This window comes from Mobula birostris, chromosome 18, assembly GCF_030028105.1.
Source record: "Mobula birostris isolate sMobBir1 chromosome 18, sMobBir1.hap1, whole genome shotgun sequence".
In the NCBI taxonomy this organism is placed as follows: Eukaryota; Metazoa; Chordata; class Chondrichthyes; order Myliobatiformes; family Myliobatidae; genus Mobula; species Mobula birostris.
The window spans coordinates 10,499,270-10,513,956 of NC_092387.1; the positions used below are offsets into that span (position 1 = coordinate 10,499,270).

Here is a 14,687-nt window from a genome sequence, read left to right on the forward strand (position 1 = left end):
ACTCCTTTACCCAGAGTGGTTACCAGATACACACGGAGTGGTTGAGATGGCGAATGGCATACTTTACAGTTGAAAAATATGTAGAAGCAGAAATAAACCATTTAACCCCTTATGTCTCCTCCACTGTTCATTAAAATGATGGTTGATCTTTTTACCTCATACTATTTTCCTGTACTTAACCCCATGTCTCTAGATTCCCTTCTGTCTTGAAAGCATTCAGTATTGAGCCTTCTTTGCAGATTGGGATAGAGAATTCCAAAATCTAATTGTCTTTTGGATGGAAAAAATATCACCTTGTGTTAGTGCTGAATGGCTTAGCCTCTTCATTTTTAGCTTGTAACCCCTGTTCCAGACATCTTGGCCAGGATAAGCCTGCACCTGCCCTATCAAACTCATTAAGAATTTTGTACATTTCAAAGTGATTGTTTCCCATTTTTTCCAAGAGTGTAAGGATATTATCTCAGTGTATTCTCTCTTCATGACAAACCTGCCATCTCAGAAACAAGATGAGTGCTTTCTTCAGGATTGAGGATGTCTTGCTTTTGTTTTGGTTCTTTGTGGGATCTACAGATTCAGGCAAAGATTAGATAGCAGCTACTTGTCACAGAAGGTAAATGGACGAGTAGAATGAGAAGTGGTGCTTCTAGTTTTTTTTTCTGGGATTGCGAATGCTCTTTAAAAGAACCAGAGTTCACCTTCCATAATGCTACCCCTAAATTTTGATTATCCAAGGTCAGGTGGTCCTACAAGTTAGTGAGATCGTTAATTTTTTTTTCTAGGAGGTTTAGATAACATTCTTGGAGACTTTTTTCCCAACTTCTTGGTAATCTATTGCTGTAACAATACTCCAGAATGTAGTGTCAGGCATAGAAACATAGAAAATAGGTGCAGGAGTAGGCCATTCGGCCCTTTGAGCCTGCACCGCCATTCAGTATGGTCATGGCTGATCATCCAACTCAATGTCATGTGGACACTGTACTCCCTCTGTGGAGAGGGTTAAACATAATTCGAGAAACAAGCCAAAGACTGGCCTGCGAGTGGATGTTAACATTGGAGGACTTTATGGAGACAGCATTCGTTACGCTTCTCTAATGCAGTGAGTTTTCAGTGTGTTCAAAGAACACAAGGAATAGGAGTAAGTCATTTGGCCCCTTGAGCATGGTGGGACTAATGTTCTAAGTTGTGTATATTTCAATGCAAGGAGTATTGTAGGAAAGGTGGATGAGCTTAGGGCATGGATTAGCATGTTGAATTATGACACTGTAGCCTTTAGTAAGACTTGGTTGTAAGAGGGGCAGAACTGGCAACTCAATGTTCTAAGGTTCCATTGTTTTAGACGTGATAGAGTGGGAGAGATTAAAGAGGGAGGGGTGGCATTTCTAGACTGGAAAATGTAATGGCAGTGCTCAGTCAGGACAGACTGGAGGGCTTGCCTAGTGTGGCTTTATGGGTAGAAATGAAGAATAATAAAGGTATGACCATGATAATATTATAGACCACCGAACAGTCTGCAGGATGTAGAGGAGCAGATTTGTAGAGCGATTGCAGACTGTTGCAAGAAACATAAGATTGTGATTGTTGGTCATTTTAATTTCCCACATATTGGCTGGGATTCCCATACTGTAAAAGGACTAGATGGGATAGAGTTTGTCAAATGTGTTCAGGAAAGTTTCCTTAATCAGTACATAAAAGTCCCAACTAGAGAGAGTGCAATAGGACACCTGTTAGGGAATGAGACAGGGCAGATGACAGAAGTTTGTGTAAGGGAACAGTTTACATCCAGTGATCATAATGCCATTAGATTCAAGGTAATTATGGTAGAGGATAGATCTGGTCCTGAGATTCCAAATTGGAGAAAGGCGAATTTTGATGGTATCAAGAAGGATCTGGCAAGTGTGGATTGGACAGGTTATTTTCTAGCAAATGTGCACTTAGTAAGTGGGAGGCCTTTAGAAGTGAAATTTTGTGAGTACGTGGTTTGTATATTTACATCAGAATAAAAGCTAAGGATAATAAGTTTATGGAACCTTGGGTTTTGAGAGATATTGAGGACCTGGTGAATAAAAAGGAGGAGGGGCATAAGTAGGTATAGTCAGACAGGAACAAATGAGGTACTTGAGTATAGAAATGCAAGAGAACACGTAAGAAGGAAATCAGGAGGGCTAAAAGAAGACATGAGGTTGCTGCCTTTGACAAGGTGAAGGAGAATCCTATGGGCTTCTACCAATATATTAAGAGCAAAAGGATAGCAAGGGACAAATTGATCCTCTGGAACATCAACATGGTAATTGATGTGTGGACCCCAAAGAGATGGGGGAGATCTTAAATGGATATTTTATATTTGTATTTACTTGGGAGACAACCACAGAGTCTTATAGATGTGAGGCAATTCAGCAGCGAGGTCATGGACCCTATAGAGATTAAGAGAAGAGGAGGTGTTTGCTGTTTCAAGGCAAATTAGGGTGGGTAAATCTCCAGGGCCTGACAAGGTGTTACTTCGGACCCTGTGGAGGCTGGTGTATAAATTGCAGGGGCCCTTGCAGGGATATTTAAAATATCCTTAGGTTTTGGAGGATTTGAGGATAACTAATGTTGTTCCATTGTTTAACAGAGGCTGTAAGAATAAGCCTGGAAATTATAGGCCAGTGAGCCTGACATCAGTAGTGTGAATGTTATTGAGTTATTGGAAGGTATTCTAAAGGACTGGATATATAAGTATTTGGAGAGACAGAGACTGATTAGCTATAGTCAGCATGGCTATGTGGTTGATAAGTCGGGTCTAAGTAATCTTACAGAGTTTTATGAGGAAGTTACCTGGAAAATTGATGAAGGCAAGGCAGTGGATGTTGTCTTCATGGACCTTAGCAACGTCCTTGAGATTCTGCATGGGAAATTGGCCAAGAAAGTTCAGTTGCTTGGCATTCAAGATAGAGTAGTACATTGGATGAGACATTTGCTTCATGGAAGAAATTTGAGAGTAGTTGTAGATGCCTCTTTAACTGGAGACCTGTGACTGGTGGTGTGCCACAGGGGTCGGTGCTGGGTCTGTTGTTGTTTGTCATCTACATCAATGATCTGGATTGTAATGTGGAAAAATGGATCAGCAAATTTGCAGATGACACCAGGATTGAGGGTGTGGTGGACAGCGAGGAAGACTATCAAAGCTTGGAGCAGGATCTGGAATAGTGGGAAAAATGGGCAGAAAAGTGGAAGATAGAAATTAATGCAAACATGTGTGGGGTGTTGTACTTTAGGAGGACCAATCTGGATAGATCTTGCGCAGTGAGCAATAGGGCACTGAGGGGTGCAGTAGAATGGAGGGTTCTGGGAATACAGATCCATAATTCCTTGAACGTGTCATCACAGGTAGATAGGGTGATAAAGAAGGCTTTGGCACATTGTCCTTCATAAATCGATGTATTGAGTACAGGAGTTGGGATGTTATGTTGAAATGTTATAAGATGTTGGTGAGGCCTGATTTGGAGTATTGTGCACAGTTTTGGTCACCTACCTACAGGAAAGATGTAAATAAGATTGAAAGAATGCAGAGAAAATTTACAAGGATATTGCTGGGACTAGAGTACCTGAGTTAAAGGGAAAGGTTGACTAGATTAGGGCTTTATTCCCTAGAACGTAGGAGATTGAGAGGAGATTTGATAGTTGTATACAAAATTGAGGGGAATATATCGGGTCAATGCAAGCAAGCTTTTTCCACTGAAGTTGGGTGACACTACGACAAGAGGACATGAGTTAAGGGTAAAAGTGAAATGTTTAAGGGGAACATGAGAGGGAACTACTTCAATCAGATGGTGGTGTGTGGTGTCACAGCAACAACCTTCCCATCAATGTCAGTAACACCAAAGAGCTGATTGTGGACTTCAGAAAGAGTAGGACAAGAGAATATGAACCAACCCTCACAGAGGGATCAGAAGTGGAGAGAGTGAGCAATTTCAAGTTCCTGGGTGTCAAGATCTCTGGATCTAACCTGGTCCCAGCATATCGATGCAGCTGTAAAAAAAAAGCAATGCTTCATTTGGATTTTGAGGAGATTTGATTTCTCACTTAAATACTCAAAAACATCTAGAGATGTACTGTGGAGAGCATTCTGTCAGGTTGCACCACTGTCTGGTATGGTGGGGGGTGGGGGAGCTGCACAGGATCGAAAGGAGCTACAGAAAGTTGTCAAACTCATCAGCTCTATCTTGGAGACTGGCCTTCATAGTATTCAAGATGTCTTCAGGGAGTGGTGCCATTATTAAGGACCACTTCACACAGGACCTGTCCTCTTCTCATTGTTACAGTCAGGAGTGAGGTACAAAAGCCTGAAGTCACACATTCAGCGATTCAGAAACAGCTTCATGTCCTCTGCCATACAATTCCTAAATTCCTAAACCCATGAACACTAACTTACATTTTTAAAATTACTTGTTTTTGGATTTTTAAAAATTTAACTATTCAATATAATAGTTTATTTATTTTCTATAGTATCATCTATTGCATTGTACTGCTGCAATTTTCATAACATGTGTTGGTGACATTAAACCTGATTTTGATTCTGGTTCTTAGAGTTCAGACTGAGCTGCCAATGCAAAAAATGGGTGTGGCGTCAATTTTAATATTTATGAGAGATTTGGTTAGGTAAATGGATGGGGGGGGGTATGGAGGGCTGTGATTTGGGTGCAGGTCCATGAGATGAGACAGACTAATGGCACAGAATAGGGGGTCCGAAGGACCTGTTTCTATACCGCATTGTTCTATGACTAAAGTACTGAAAAATATATGGAATGAAGCTGAACTTCACATCAAGTATTGGATTCACCCTCAAAACGTAATCTGTCTCCAAATTTTTTTCCTTATATCCACTATGTTCAAGAATGTAACTAAGTTTGTTTTCTAAATGTGAGATACTTGAAGGAAAATTGATCATATTTGGCATTTGACATGGTGCAGTTGCAATACTGAGGAAATTTGTTTTGAAATTTTCCAGACTAAAATCCTGAGATTATTATCAGTAATGTTAATGGAGTAGTGGCAAGCGAATTGATGTACAGATAAGCAACAGCGACATTCATTGAAGAGTTGCTATAGTGTTCATTAGTTTTCAGATGTTTCCTTGGGTGGTTAAGAAGGTGCGTGGGCTTGCTTTAATTGGGGGAATTGAGTTCAACAGGTGCAAAGTAATGTTTCAGCTTTATAAAACTGGTGGCGCGTGGCCAAGTGGTTAGGACGTTGGACTAGCAATCTGAAGGTCATGGGTTTGAGCCTCGGCCGAGGCAGCGTGTGTATCCTTGAGCAAGGCACTTAACCACACAATGCTTCGGTCTACCCAGCTGAGAATGGGTACTGGCAAAATGCTGGGGGTTAGCCACGCGATAGACTGGCGTCCTATCCGGGGGGGGGGGGGGGAGTCCAGTACTCTCAGTCGCTTCACACCACAGAAACTGGCATAAGCACCAGCCTGATGGGCCACAAGGCTAGGGACAGACTTTAATCTTTTAATCTATAAAAGTGGTGATATTATGTATGCAGTATTGTGTTCAGTTCATTATAGCTGGGATATGGAAGCTTGAGAGAGGATGCAGTGCAGATTTACCAGGATGTTGTCTGGAGTAGACAGCATTGAGTAGAGAGCATGTCTTTTGAGGAAAGACTGAATGAGCTCAGGCTTTTCTCTTTAGACTAAAGAAGGGTGAGAGGAGACGATAGAAGTGTATAAGATGAGGCATTGATAGAGTGGGCAGATGGTGCCTTTTTCCCAGGATGGCAATGGCTAATACAAGAGCACATACTTAGCGTATATCAGGTTAGGTTTTTTTGGCACAGTGTAGTAAGTGCATGGAATGCACTACCAGGGGTTGTATTAAAGGCAGATACATTAGGGACACTAAAGAGACTGAGGCACATGGATGAAAGAAAAATGGAGGGCTATGTGGGAGGGACAAGTTAGATTGATTTTGTAGGAGGTTAAAAGATCGCCACAATATCGTAGACTGAAGCTTCTGTATTGTTCTCAGTTCTGTATCTTCAGACTACCCTTACAGAAATTCCCCTCATTGTTTCTCTTTTGCATTGTCTATTTCCAGGTGTTGCAGCCTTGTTATTTTGTTTTGGACTCCCATGAGCAGACTGCTGGGCCACAAAATATCAGTCTTAAAATAGCAGAGATAAACTTGAAGGTAAGTTGAAGTCCTCATGTTTTTCATGTTGCATTAACTCTATTGTATTCATGAAAAATTCTGAAATAAATTAATGAATGTTTTGGATGTGCAAGTGCACAGAATTTCAGTCTTCATATTGTTGGATCCTGATTCTTTATATCAGAGATTTCTTCTGAAGTCAAGAATGAGGTATAAAACTTGTTGCTTAAATAGCTCATTAAGCATTGCAAGAATGAAAGGAAACAAGAGGAGGGAAAAAAAAGATTGAATTGAATTGACTTTATTTCTTACATCCTTCACATACATGAGGAATAAAAATCTTTACATTACGTCTCCATCTAAATGTGCAATGTGCAATCATAGTAATTTATAATAATTTATAAAAAAAATGGAACAGTCAATGTAATATAGAGTACACTAAAGTTTGATGGCCTAGTGGAAGAAGTTGTCCCGGAGACTGTTAGTCCAGGCTTTTATGCTGAGGTACCGCTTCCCAGATGGTAGCAGCTGGAATAGATTGTTGTTGGGATGGCTTGGGTCCCCAATGATCCTACGGGCCCTTTTTACAAATGCCCTGAATCATGGGAAGTTCACAACTACAGGTGTGCTGGGCTGTCCGCACCATTCTCTGCAGAGTCCTGCAATTAGGGAGGTACAGTTGCCATGCCAGGCAGTGATGCAGCCAGTCAGGATGCTCTCAAGTGTGCCCCTGTAGAAAGTTCTTGGGATTTGGGGGCCCATACCAAACTTCCTCAACTGTATGAGGTGAAAGAGGCACTGTTGTGCCTTTTTTACCACACACCTGGTGTGTACAGACTATGTGAGGTCCTCAGTGATGTTGCTGCCGAGAAACTTGAAGCTGTTTACCCTCTCAACCCCAGATCCATTGATGTCAATAGGGATTAGCCCATCTCCATTCCTCTTGTAATCCACAACCAGCTCCTTTGTTTTTGCGATATTGAGGGAGAGGTTGTTTTCTTGACACCACTATGTCAGAGAGACGACTTCTTCCCCGTAGGCCACCTCATTATTGTTTGAGATAAGGCCAATCAATGCAGTGTTGTCAGCAAATTTAATTAGATTAGAGCTGTGGGTGACAGTACAGCCATGGGTATACAGGGAATAAAAGAGGAGACGCAGTACACAGCCCTGAGGGGCTCCTGTATTGAGAGTCAGAGGGTTAGAGGTGAGGGAGCCCACTATTTCAACCTGCTGGTGATCTGACAGGAAGTCCAGGATCCAGCTGCACAAGGCAGGATCCAGGCTGAGGTCTCTGAGCTTCTTGTCGAGCCTGGATGGAACTATGGTGTTGAATGCTGAACTGTAGTCCAAGAACAGCATTCTCACATAAGCATCCTTCTTCTCCAGATGTGTAAGGACGGTGTGTAGAGCTGTGGCCATTGCGTCATCTGTTGATTGGTTGTGTTGGTAGGCAAATGTAGGGGGACAATTTTGGCGGTAGCAAGCTGCAGATGTAATCCTTGACCAGCCTCTCAAAGCATTTGCTTATTATTGAGGTGAGTGTGACAAGACACTAGTCGTTCAGGCATGTTACCTTGGTCTTTATTGGTACAGGGACAATGGTGGATAATTTGAAGCAGGAAGGCACTCTACACTGGAAGAGGGAGAGATTTAAAATGTTTGTAAACACACCTGCCACTTGTGCTGTGCACATCCTAAGTACTCGCCCTGGGATGCCATCTGGTCCTGCAGCCTTGCAACTGTCCACTCGTTGGAAACATCCTCGTACCTCAGCCTCAGAGGTGATCAGGTTGCAGGTCGTAGCAGTGGCTTTCCTCAGAGGCTCAGAGTTAGTGACATCGAACCTCGCATAAAAGTGCTTGAGCTCATTTGGGAGAGAGGCCGAGATGTTAGCGGCACCACAACGTTTGGCTTTGAAGTCTGCGATGATATGCAGCCCTTGACCCAGGTCACGTGTGCTATTCATAGTAAATTTTGACTCAGTCTTCTCCCTATATTGTTGTTTCCCAGTCTTGATAGTTTCGTGCAGATCATAGCTGCTTTTCTTCAGCTCTAGTTGATCTCCAGAGATGTAAGCTTGATGTCACACTGTAAGTGCTGCTTGCACGGAACTATTGATCCAGATAGTAGAGAACATTAAGACCCTAGTGGTAGGATGAAGAACAAAAGAGAGAAAAGAATGGAGAGAAAGAGACCCAGCCAGGATGGTTTAGTCCTCATAACAGATTATAACACATTCAATTCAAATTCAGTTGCTTGAATTAACCAACAGGATAGCCCCTATTCAAGTAATTTGATACCTGCCAAAAAGATATAAACGCATCTGTGACCACTAAAAAAACACACTGAACAATTTCATGTACTGTCTATAACTAATTATATAAAAATACAAACAAGCATAAGGAAGTTAAATACAATTACATAGTCCAATTCAACATTCTGCTCTTTGATTCTAAACTATGCATTTAGAATCATTACATCTGAAAATTTTGAGGCAGAAAAAAACATTTGTGGTACCTACACTAAGTATAAAATAATCAAAAATTCACCTAAGTTATGGAAATATCAGAGGGTATTTGTAGCATTTTTTACTTATACAAGTAAAAAACATGTAATATGTGATAAGGCATATCAAGACAAGTATTACGACTCGTAATATGGAGTAACCCCAGATTATTGGACTCAGCTGAATCCACTCAAAGGAATCCTATCCATCCGATTGATATATTTGATCTGTTTCTTTACAAATATGATCTGTCAAATCAGTTATATCTTCAGACTCGTCAGGTATGGAATTACAGTCCATGTTCCCTCCTTAACTACTGAGAAGATTTATTGCCATATGATATTGAAGAACCGTCTTATACACGATAGGTGCTTTCATTGTACTTTCTCTAAGGCACCAGCAATGCCATTACCTTTTATAATGCTGGAGCAAATTTTTCCTCTTTTACTCTTCTTTGCCATCAAACTTTACAACTCCTCCCTTGGAGGGTCAGACACCCTGAGCCAATAGGCTGGTCCTGGATTTATTTCATAATTTACTGGCATAATTACATATTACTATTTAACTATTTATGGTTCTATTACTATTTATTATTTATGGTGCAACTGTAATGAAAACCAATTTCCCCTGGGATCAATAAAATATGACTATGACTACTATACATTATTAATAGCAGATGCAAATTCATGTGATACCTGTAAGTACACCTTATGTATCATCTAGCACATTAACCTCAGTGTTTCTTGTCCATGTTAGATATCATCTTAGTTCATTTGCAGTCTATCCACTTACTTTTTCCTTCTACTTTTACCGCCTAGTTTGTAATTAGCAGCACTTGATGAAGACTCTCCTATTGAGCTCCCAGCAGTGTCTTGTGCATTTTTTAAATCAGGACCCACTCACCAGGATTCAGGGTGTGTTCTTCTTTTGTTGCGTCACTCGGAGCAGCAGAAACATGTTGAGAAGCAGACTGGACAGCTTGGTTTAATTTCACACAAGACTTAATTTAGTTTGCTTGTTTAGGATTGCTATTCTGCTGCATAAAACCATAGGAAGAGATGTAGGCCATGGTACACCTTCTTCATGATACTTAGTCATTGCTTGATGATTCCATTCATTCATTCGACTTCTTCTGATGAATCTGGGTGATGTGGACAAAGGAAAGACCATTCAATATCCATCAGTCAACATAATTCCTGACAAATACTCCCAGAGAAATGTGTGCCTTGATCAGTATCAATGTGAAATGGCAGTCCACATTTAGGAATGTAGTTCATGATCAGAGTTTTTGCTGTCTGCGCAGAGGCTTTCCTTGCTGAAGTAGCTTCCATCCATCTTGAAAGCTTGTCCAGTATTGCCACTATGTCTGAGTATCCATGACACTTTGGTAATGTCATCAACTTGAAGATGTAAAAATGGGCCAGTTAGGGCAGGAGCACTTAATTGTGGTAGTCTTTTCACTGCTCCAGGATTTGTTTTCAGGCATACCATTCATCTTTCAAACGTTTTGTCAAGCTTGCGCCCTGGACTTTGGATTCCGCCATCATTGGAAGAATCTGTTGATCACCTTGTCCACTCCAATGTGACCTGCTGTGCCAGATAAGGAAGCAATGTAGTTGGAGCTACTAATTGATGACTAGTGCCATATCTTCATGCTCCATCACTGTTTAACCTCCCACCATTTTCCATCCAGAACCACTTTTCTTGGTTAAAGCACTGAGCTTTAACCTTTCAGTTATCTTGTATGTTTGTTTGCGATAAAGAGTTCAACTTTGTTTCTTTAATTTCAGTGGTCGGATTCATTACATATGTTCTTGGTACTTTTAATTCTTTGACTTTTTAAACTTCTTTTACTTCCTTTATTTCTTTTTCCCCTTCCTGTGCTGTCTTATTTGTAATTTCATCTGTGAAAATATTTCCACAGCTTTTCATTGTAGTCATTTTGGTGTGTTTACATTTTAATACAGCCACTTCTAATGCCAATTGTACAACATTCATGAGTCCTTGTACTTGTTGGCCGTTCTTAATTGGGGTTCCTACACCCGTAAGAAATCTCCTTTGCCTCCATCAGTTTCCATAAGAACTCCCAAAATATATTAAGAATCAGTGTAGATATTAGCTGATCATCCTTCTGCTATCTTACTGGCTTCAGTTCTGTCTGTTGTGCAGAGGTACCAGGAGCCATGCTTTAGTTTCATAAACAGTGGCCCGTCCTGCCATTCAAATTCTTCCCTCAGTTATTGAGGAGCATTTGGTATACTGAATCAGATCTGGGTTCAGTAGAAGTGTTACTTTGTAATTGCATTTTCATGACTCCTTGAACAGTCATGGTCATCATAGACCATGCCCAATATGACTTTTGTGAAGCAGAAGATTTACTTGTTGAGCTTCTTTCTGCTGTCCACCTTGTTTCCGATGCCAACAACATTTAGTCCAATGTCCTCTTTTACTACAAAAGTGACACTTTATTTTAGATGATTTGCCTGCGAGGCGTGGTTCAGACTGAGATTGCTGCGCTGCACACAGTGAATTCCAGTCCCGCTTTTTGCTGTTGATTAATGAGTGTTGGTTGTTGGCACACCTGCAGTAGCTGTGGCTGTTGCCTATCAAGTGATGACTGTTGACCCATGGTCAGCGGCTGTGATCAACAGGTAGCTGACCCGCCTATAATTATCTTGTTTGGATTTTGATAGCTTTTTCTACTTTTTTAGTGGCTTGCATAAGCTCACTGTATGGAGCACCAACTTCACTCCAATTTGTATTTGTCAGTTTCACCATTTGGCAATATCTGGTTTCAAACTAACCATGAAAGTTAACTTCAAAGAACCATATGTAGATTCTTTTGTCTCAATTATTCCTGGAAATTTCTGAATCCTGTAGTATTCCTCATGTTCAGAAACATCCTCAGAAACCTTTTGCTTGCAATCGACCACTTTCCTCCAATCAGTCTGTATTAGGGACTGATTGTCCAGCCACCTTTTAAGAGCATCCCAACCTCCTTATATTTTTTGTTTATCATTTCCCTTGTTATTGTCAACTCGATGAATGAACTGTCTGGTTTGCTGAGAAGACAACATAGTAGTGAATATTTGGATGCCATGATAGGGGTGTTCTTAATACATGAAGCTCGGGTCTATGTTTTTAAACTTTCTTCCTTAGGAAGTAGAATTTCTTTGGACCATTTATCAATCTTTTCAGGTCGTTGATGAAAAACCATCTGTCCTTTCATAGGTTCCATTTTTACTCCTGTGTCTCATCACCTGGAGTTCATTGGGACAAGTTCTGACATGGCTGCCAATCTTATTACTTCATCACTGTCACCCTCACTTGAGTCACTAGAGGTTTGAGTCCATGTCATGTGCATCTTTAGAGTTTGAATAGTGGCACTGTCTCCGGGGACTGCTCAATGTAGAGGTTGTTTCCAGGAGAAGTGTCACTGGCAGGACCACCTATTTGAGGTCCCTTCTGGGTTGTCTGATACTGCTCCAGTTTACTTTGTACAATGCACTCCAATTTGATCACATTTACCATGTTTTTTCTCTCATCCAGTTAATGCAGAGATTTGCTCTTTACACTTTTTATTGTCTCTGTCATATTGTTTTTGTAGTTTATTTTGGTTTTCCTTTTCCTTTTCCACTTAGTTTTTTCACTTGTTCTGTTACCTCACTCATTAGATCAAACTGAACAGATTCTGCACGTTTCTTTAACTGCGATAAGACTGCTAAAATCCAGCCAGTTTTTCCTTTCCCAAGCACATTCTCTGGATCTCATCCCATGTCTTTTCAGTATCGTGTAAGAGCCACATTTCATTACACTCAACACTGATGGTATATTTCTTCTGGATTTTTCAACTAATCTCATCAAATTGTAAAGTTTTATTCAGGTAAGATCTCAAACCCTCAGTTGTCTATTCACACGTAACCATTGAAGATTTAGCTCCCATTTTTCTGTAATATAGTAGATTTCATAACTTTTGCCATTGTTTTAATTTATTCTCATTTAACACATAACTTGTACATGTTTTTATCATTTGGAATGTGATCAAAATACTGTTGGATTGTGTTGAAATATTATTGGATGCAATCAAAACATTGTACGATTGCAATCAGAATTATTTCAGGATTGCAATTGAAATTATTTTAGGATTGCTATCACAATATCTTTGGATCGCAAAAGAAATAGGATTGCAATCGGAATTTTCTTTGGATTGCAATCAGAATATCACGTAATTACACTCGTAATTATTTTTGGATTGTAATTGGAATATTTTAGGATTACAAATAGAGGTTTCTCAGGATTGCAATCAGATTTATCTATTTCTTTGCAAACAACAGATTTTGCTCATTGAGTTTCAATCTAAATTTTTTTTTAAAAGCAGTAGATTACAATTGGAGGGTAGTCAGAATTTGTTTGAGTACGATGGTAATTTTAGTGCAGATCTGACTTTTCTGGGACAGCAATGTCTAATAAAGTTGTCCCTCACTCATAAACTTCCACTAGATAATATTTTGAAGCAAGAACTAGGCGATTTCTTGTATGATTTGTAAAATAAGGAGTAAGGTCTTGCCTCCTATTAAATGTGCACCAAAATCCTTAAATATTCGCAACCATCCCTGACAACCACACCAAAAACGTTCAGTCCTGATGTTTTTGATCTGAGGTTCTTCGGAAGCCAAGAATGAAGCATAAAGCTTGGTGCTTATTATTGTTTGTTAAGCGTTACAAGAACGAAAGAAAACGAGGAAAGGACAGGTAGCAAAGAACACAAAGACCCTAGGTGCAGGGAGAAGAACAATGGCGATAGAAAAACGGAGACAAGGAGACAGAATCTGCATGGTTTGATCCCCTTATACCAGATTACTTGATAACATATTTGATTCAACTTCCATTACATAAAGTAGCCAATAAGACAGCCCTTATTCAAGCGATGTGATACCCGCCAAAAGATACAAAGGCAATTGCAACCACTCAACAAAGTGAACAATTACATGTATACAAGTAATTATATAAAAATACAATCATAAGAAAGTTAAACTAAAAGGAAAGTAACAATTATGCAATACAATCTAACAATATGACAGATGTGAACTCTTTCAGTGTCAGTATCCTGAACTTCCTCTGATATTGGTGCTGTTTAAACTCTGCTAATTTTGATCTGTATATGAAGTTATCATACTTATTCTCTTGGAAAGTAATACTTTGTGTTTAAATTAAACCAGTGAATTAATGTTTTACCACAGTTTTCTTTTATTTAAAGGTATCTCCTATCATTCTGAACACTGTTATGACAATCATGTCTGTGATGGCACCTAAAGGGCAAGAGGTAGAAGTGCTTCAACCAGTGAACACAGTAACTAACCTCTGGGCTGTGAAGGATGTTGTCAATTGCAATTATTGGTTCCTGGGGGTTGACAATGCTCAAGAAGTCACAGAGACTTATTTAGAAGAAAATCGCCAAAAGAATGGGGAGTCCTTCAAGATAGATGTTTCTTCAATAATAGTAACTCTTGAATGTGGGCTGGGCCATTGCACCATTCCTTTACTTCTGACTGAGTCAACATTTTCTGGAAGGGTGGAAAATTGGACGTCACTCATCAGTATTGATTCAAACATGAATCTTGAGGTAAGTTGTTTCCTGTCTGATTAGAATGCACAATAAGTTTTAAAAAAGTATGCTTCTTTGCCAGATACTTTATATAGTGATTAGCACTGCAATGTTTATTTTAATTCAAATAAAGTGAACATAGTTCTATGTAGCTTCTTTTGCAACCTCAGAAATGACAAATGTGGCAATCCTTACAGAGTAGGAATGAAGAGGCCAATCTCGGCATGTTTTATTTCTGTGATAGTAGTTGAAGTATAAATCTTAGGAAGGATCATAAGGAATGCTGTTGTGCACTTTGCATCATCAAACGAGTCTTTATTCACACCTGACAAGGTACTAATACCTATTATTGAATGGCTATTTATGATTGTAGTTCAGTCGTTGTCATCGAATGCTGTATGTTTCTGCAGGGTGTTGCACGACAAAATAACATCTG

General features: G+C 39.8%; 1 protein-coding gene across 1 annotated transcript in view; it reads left to right on the forward strand.

The window, feature by feature from the left end:
* Window positions 1-14,687, forward strand: part of vps13c (vacuolar protein sorting 13 homolog C) — a 387,871-nt gene that overhangs the window by 197,310 nt on the left and 175,874 nt on the right. The window contains exons 51-52 of the mRNA XM_072282204.1: window positions 6,084-6,176; window positions 13,904-14,269. Of these exons, the coding sequence (XP_072138305.1) occupies window positions 6,084-6,176; window positions 13,904-14,269 (459 nt within the window). The remainder of the gene's footprint in view (window positions 1-6,083; window positions 6,177-13,903; window positions 14,270-14,687) is intronic.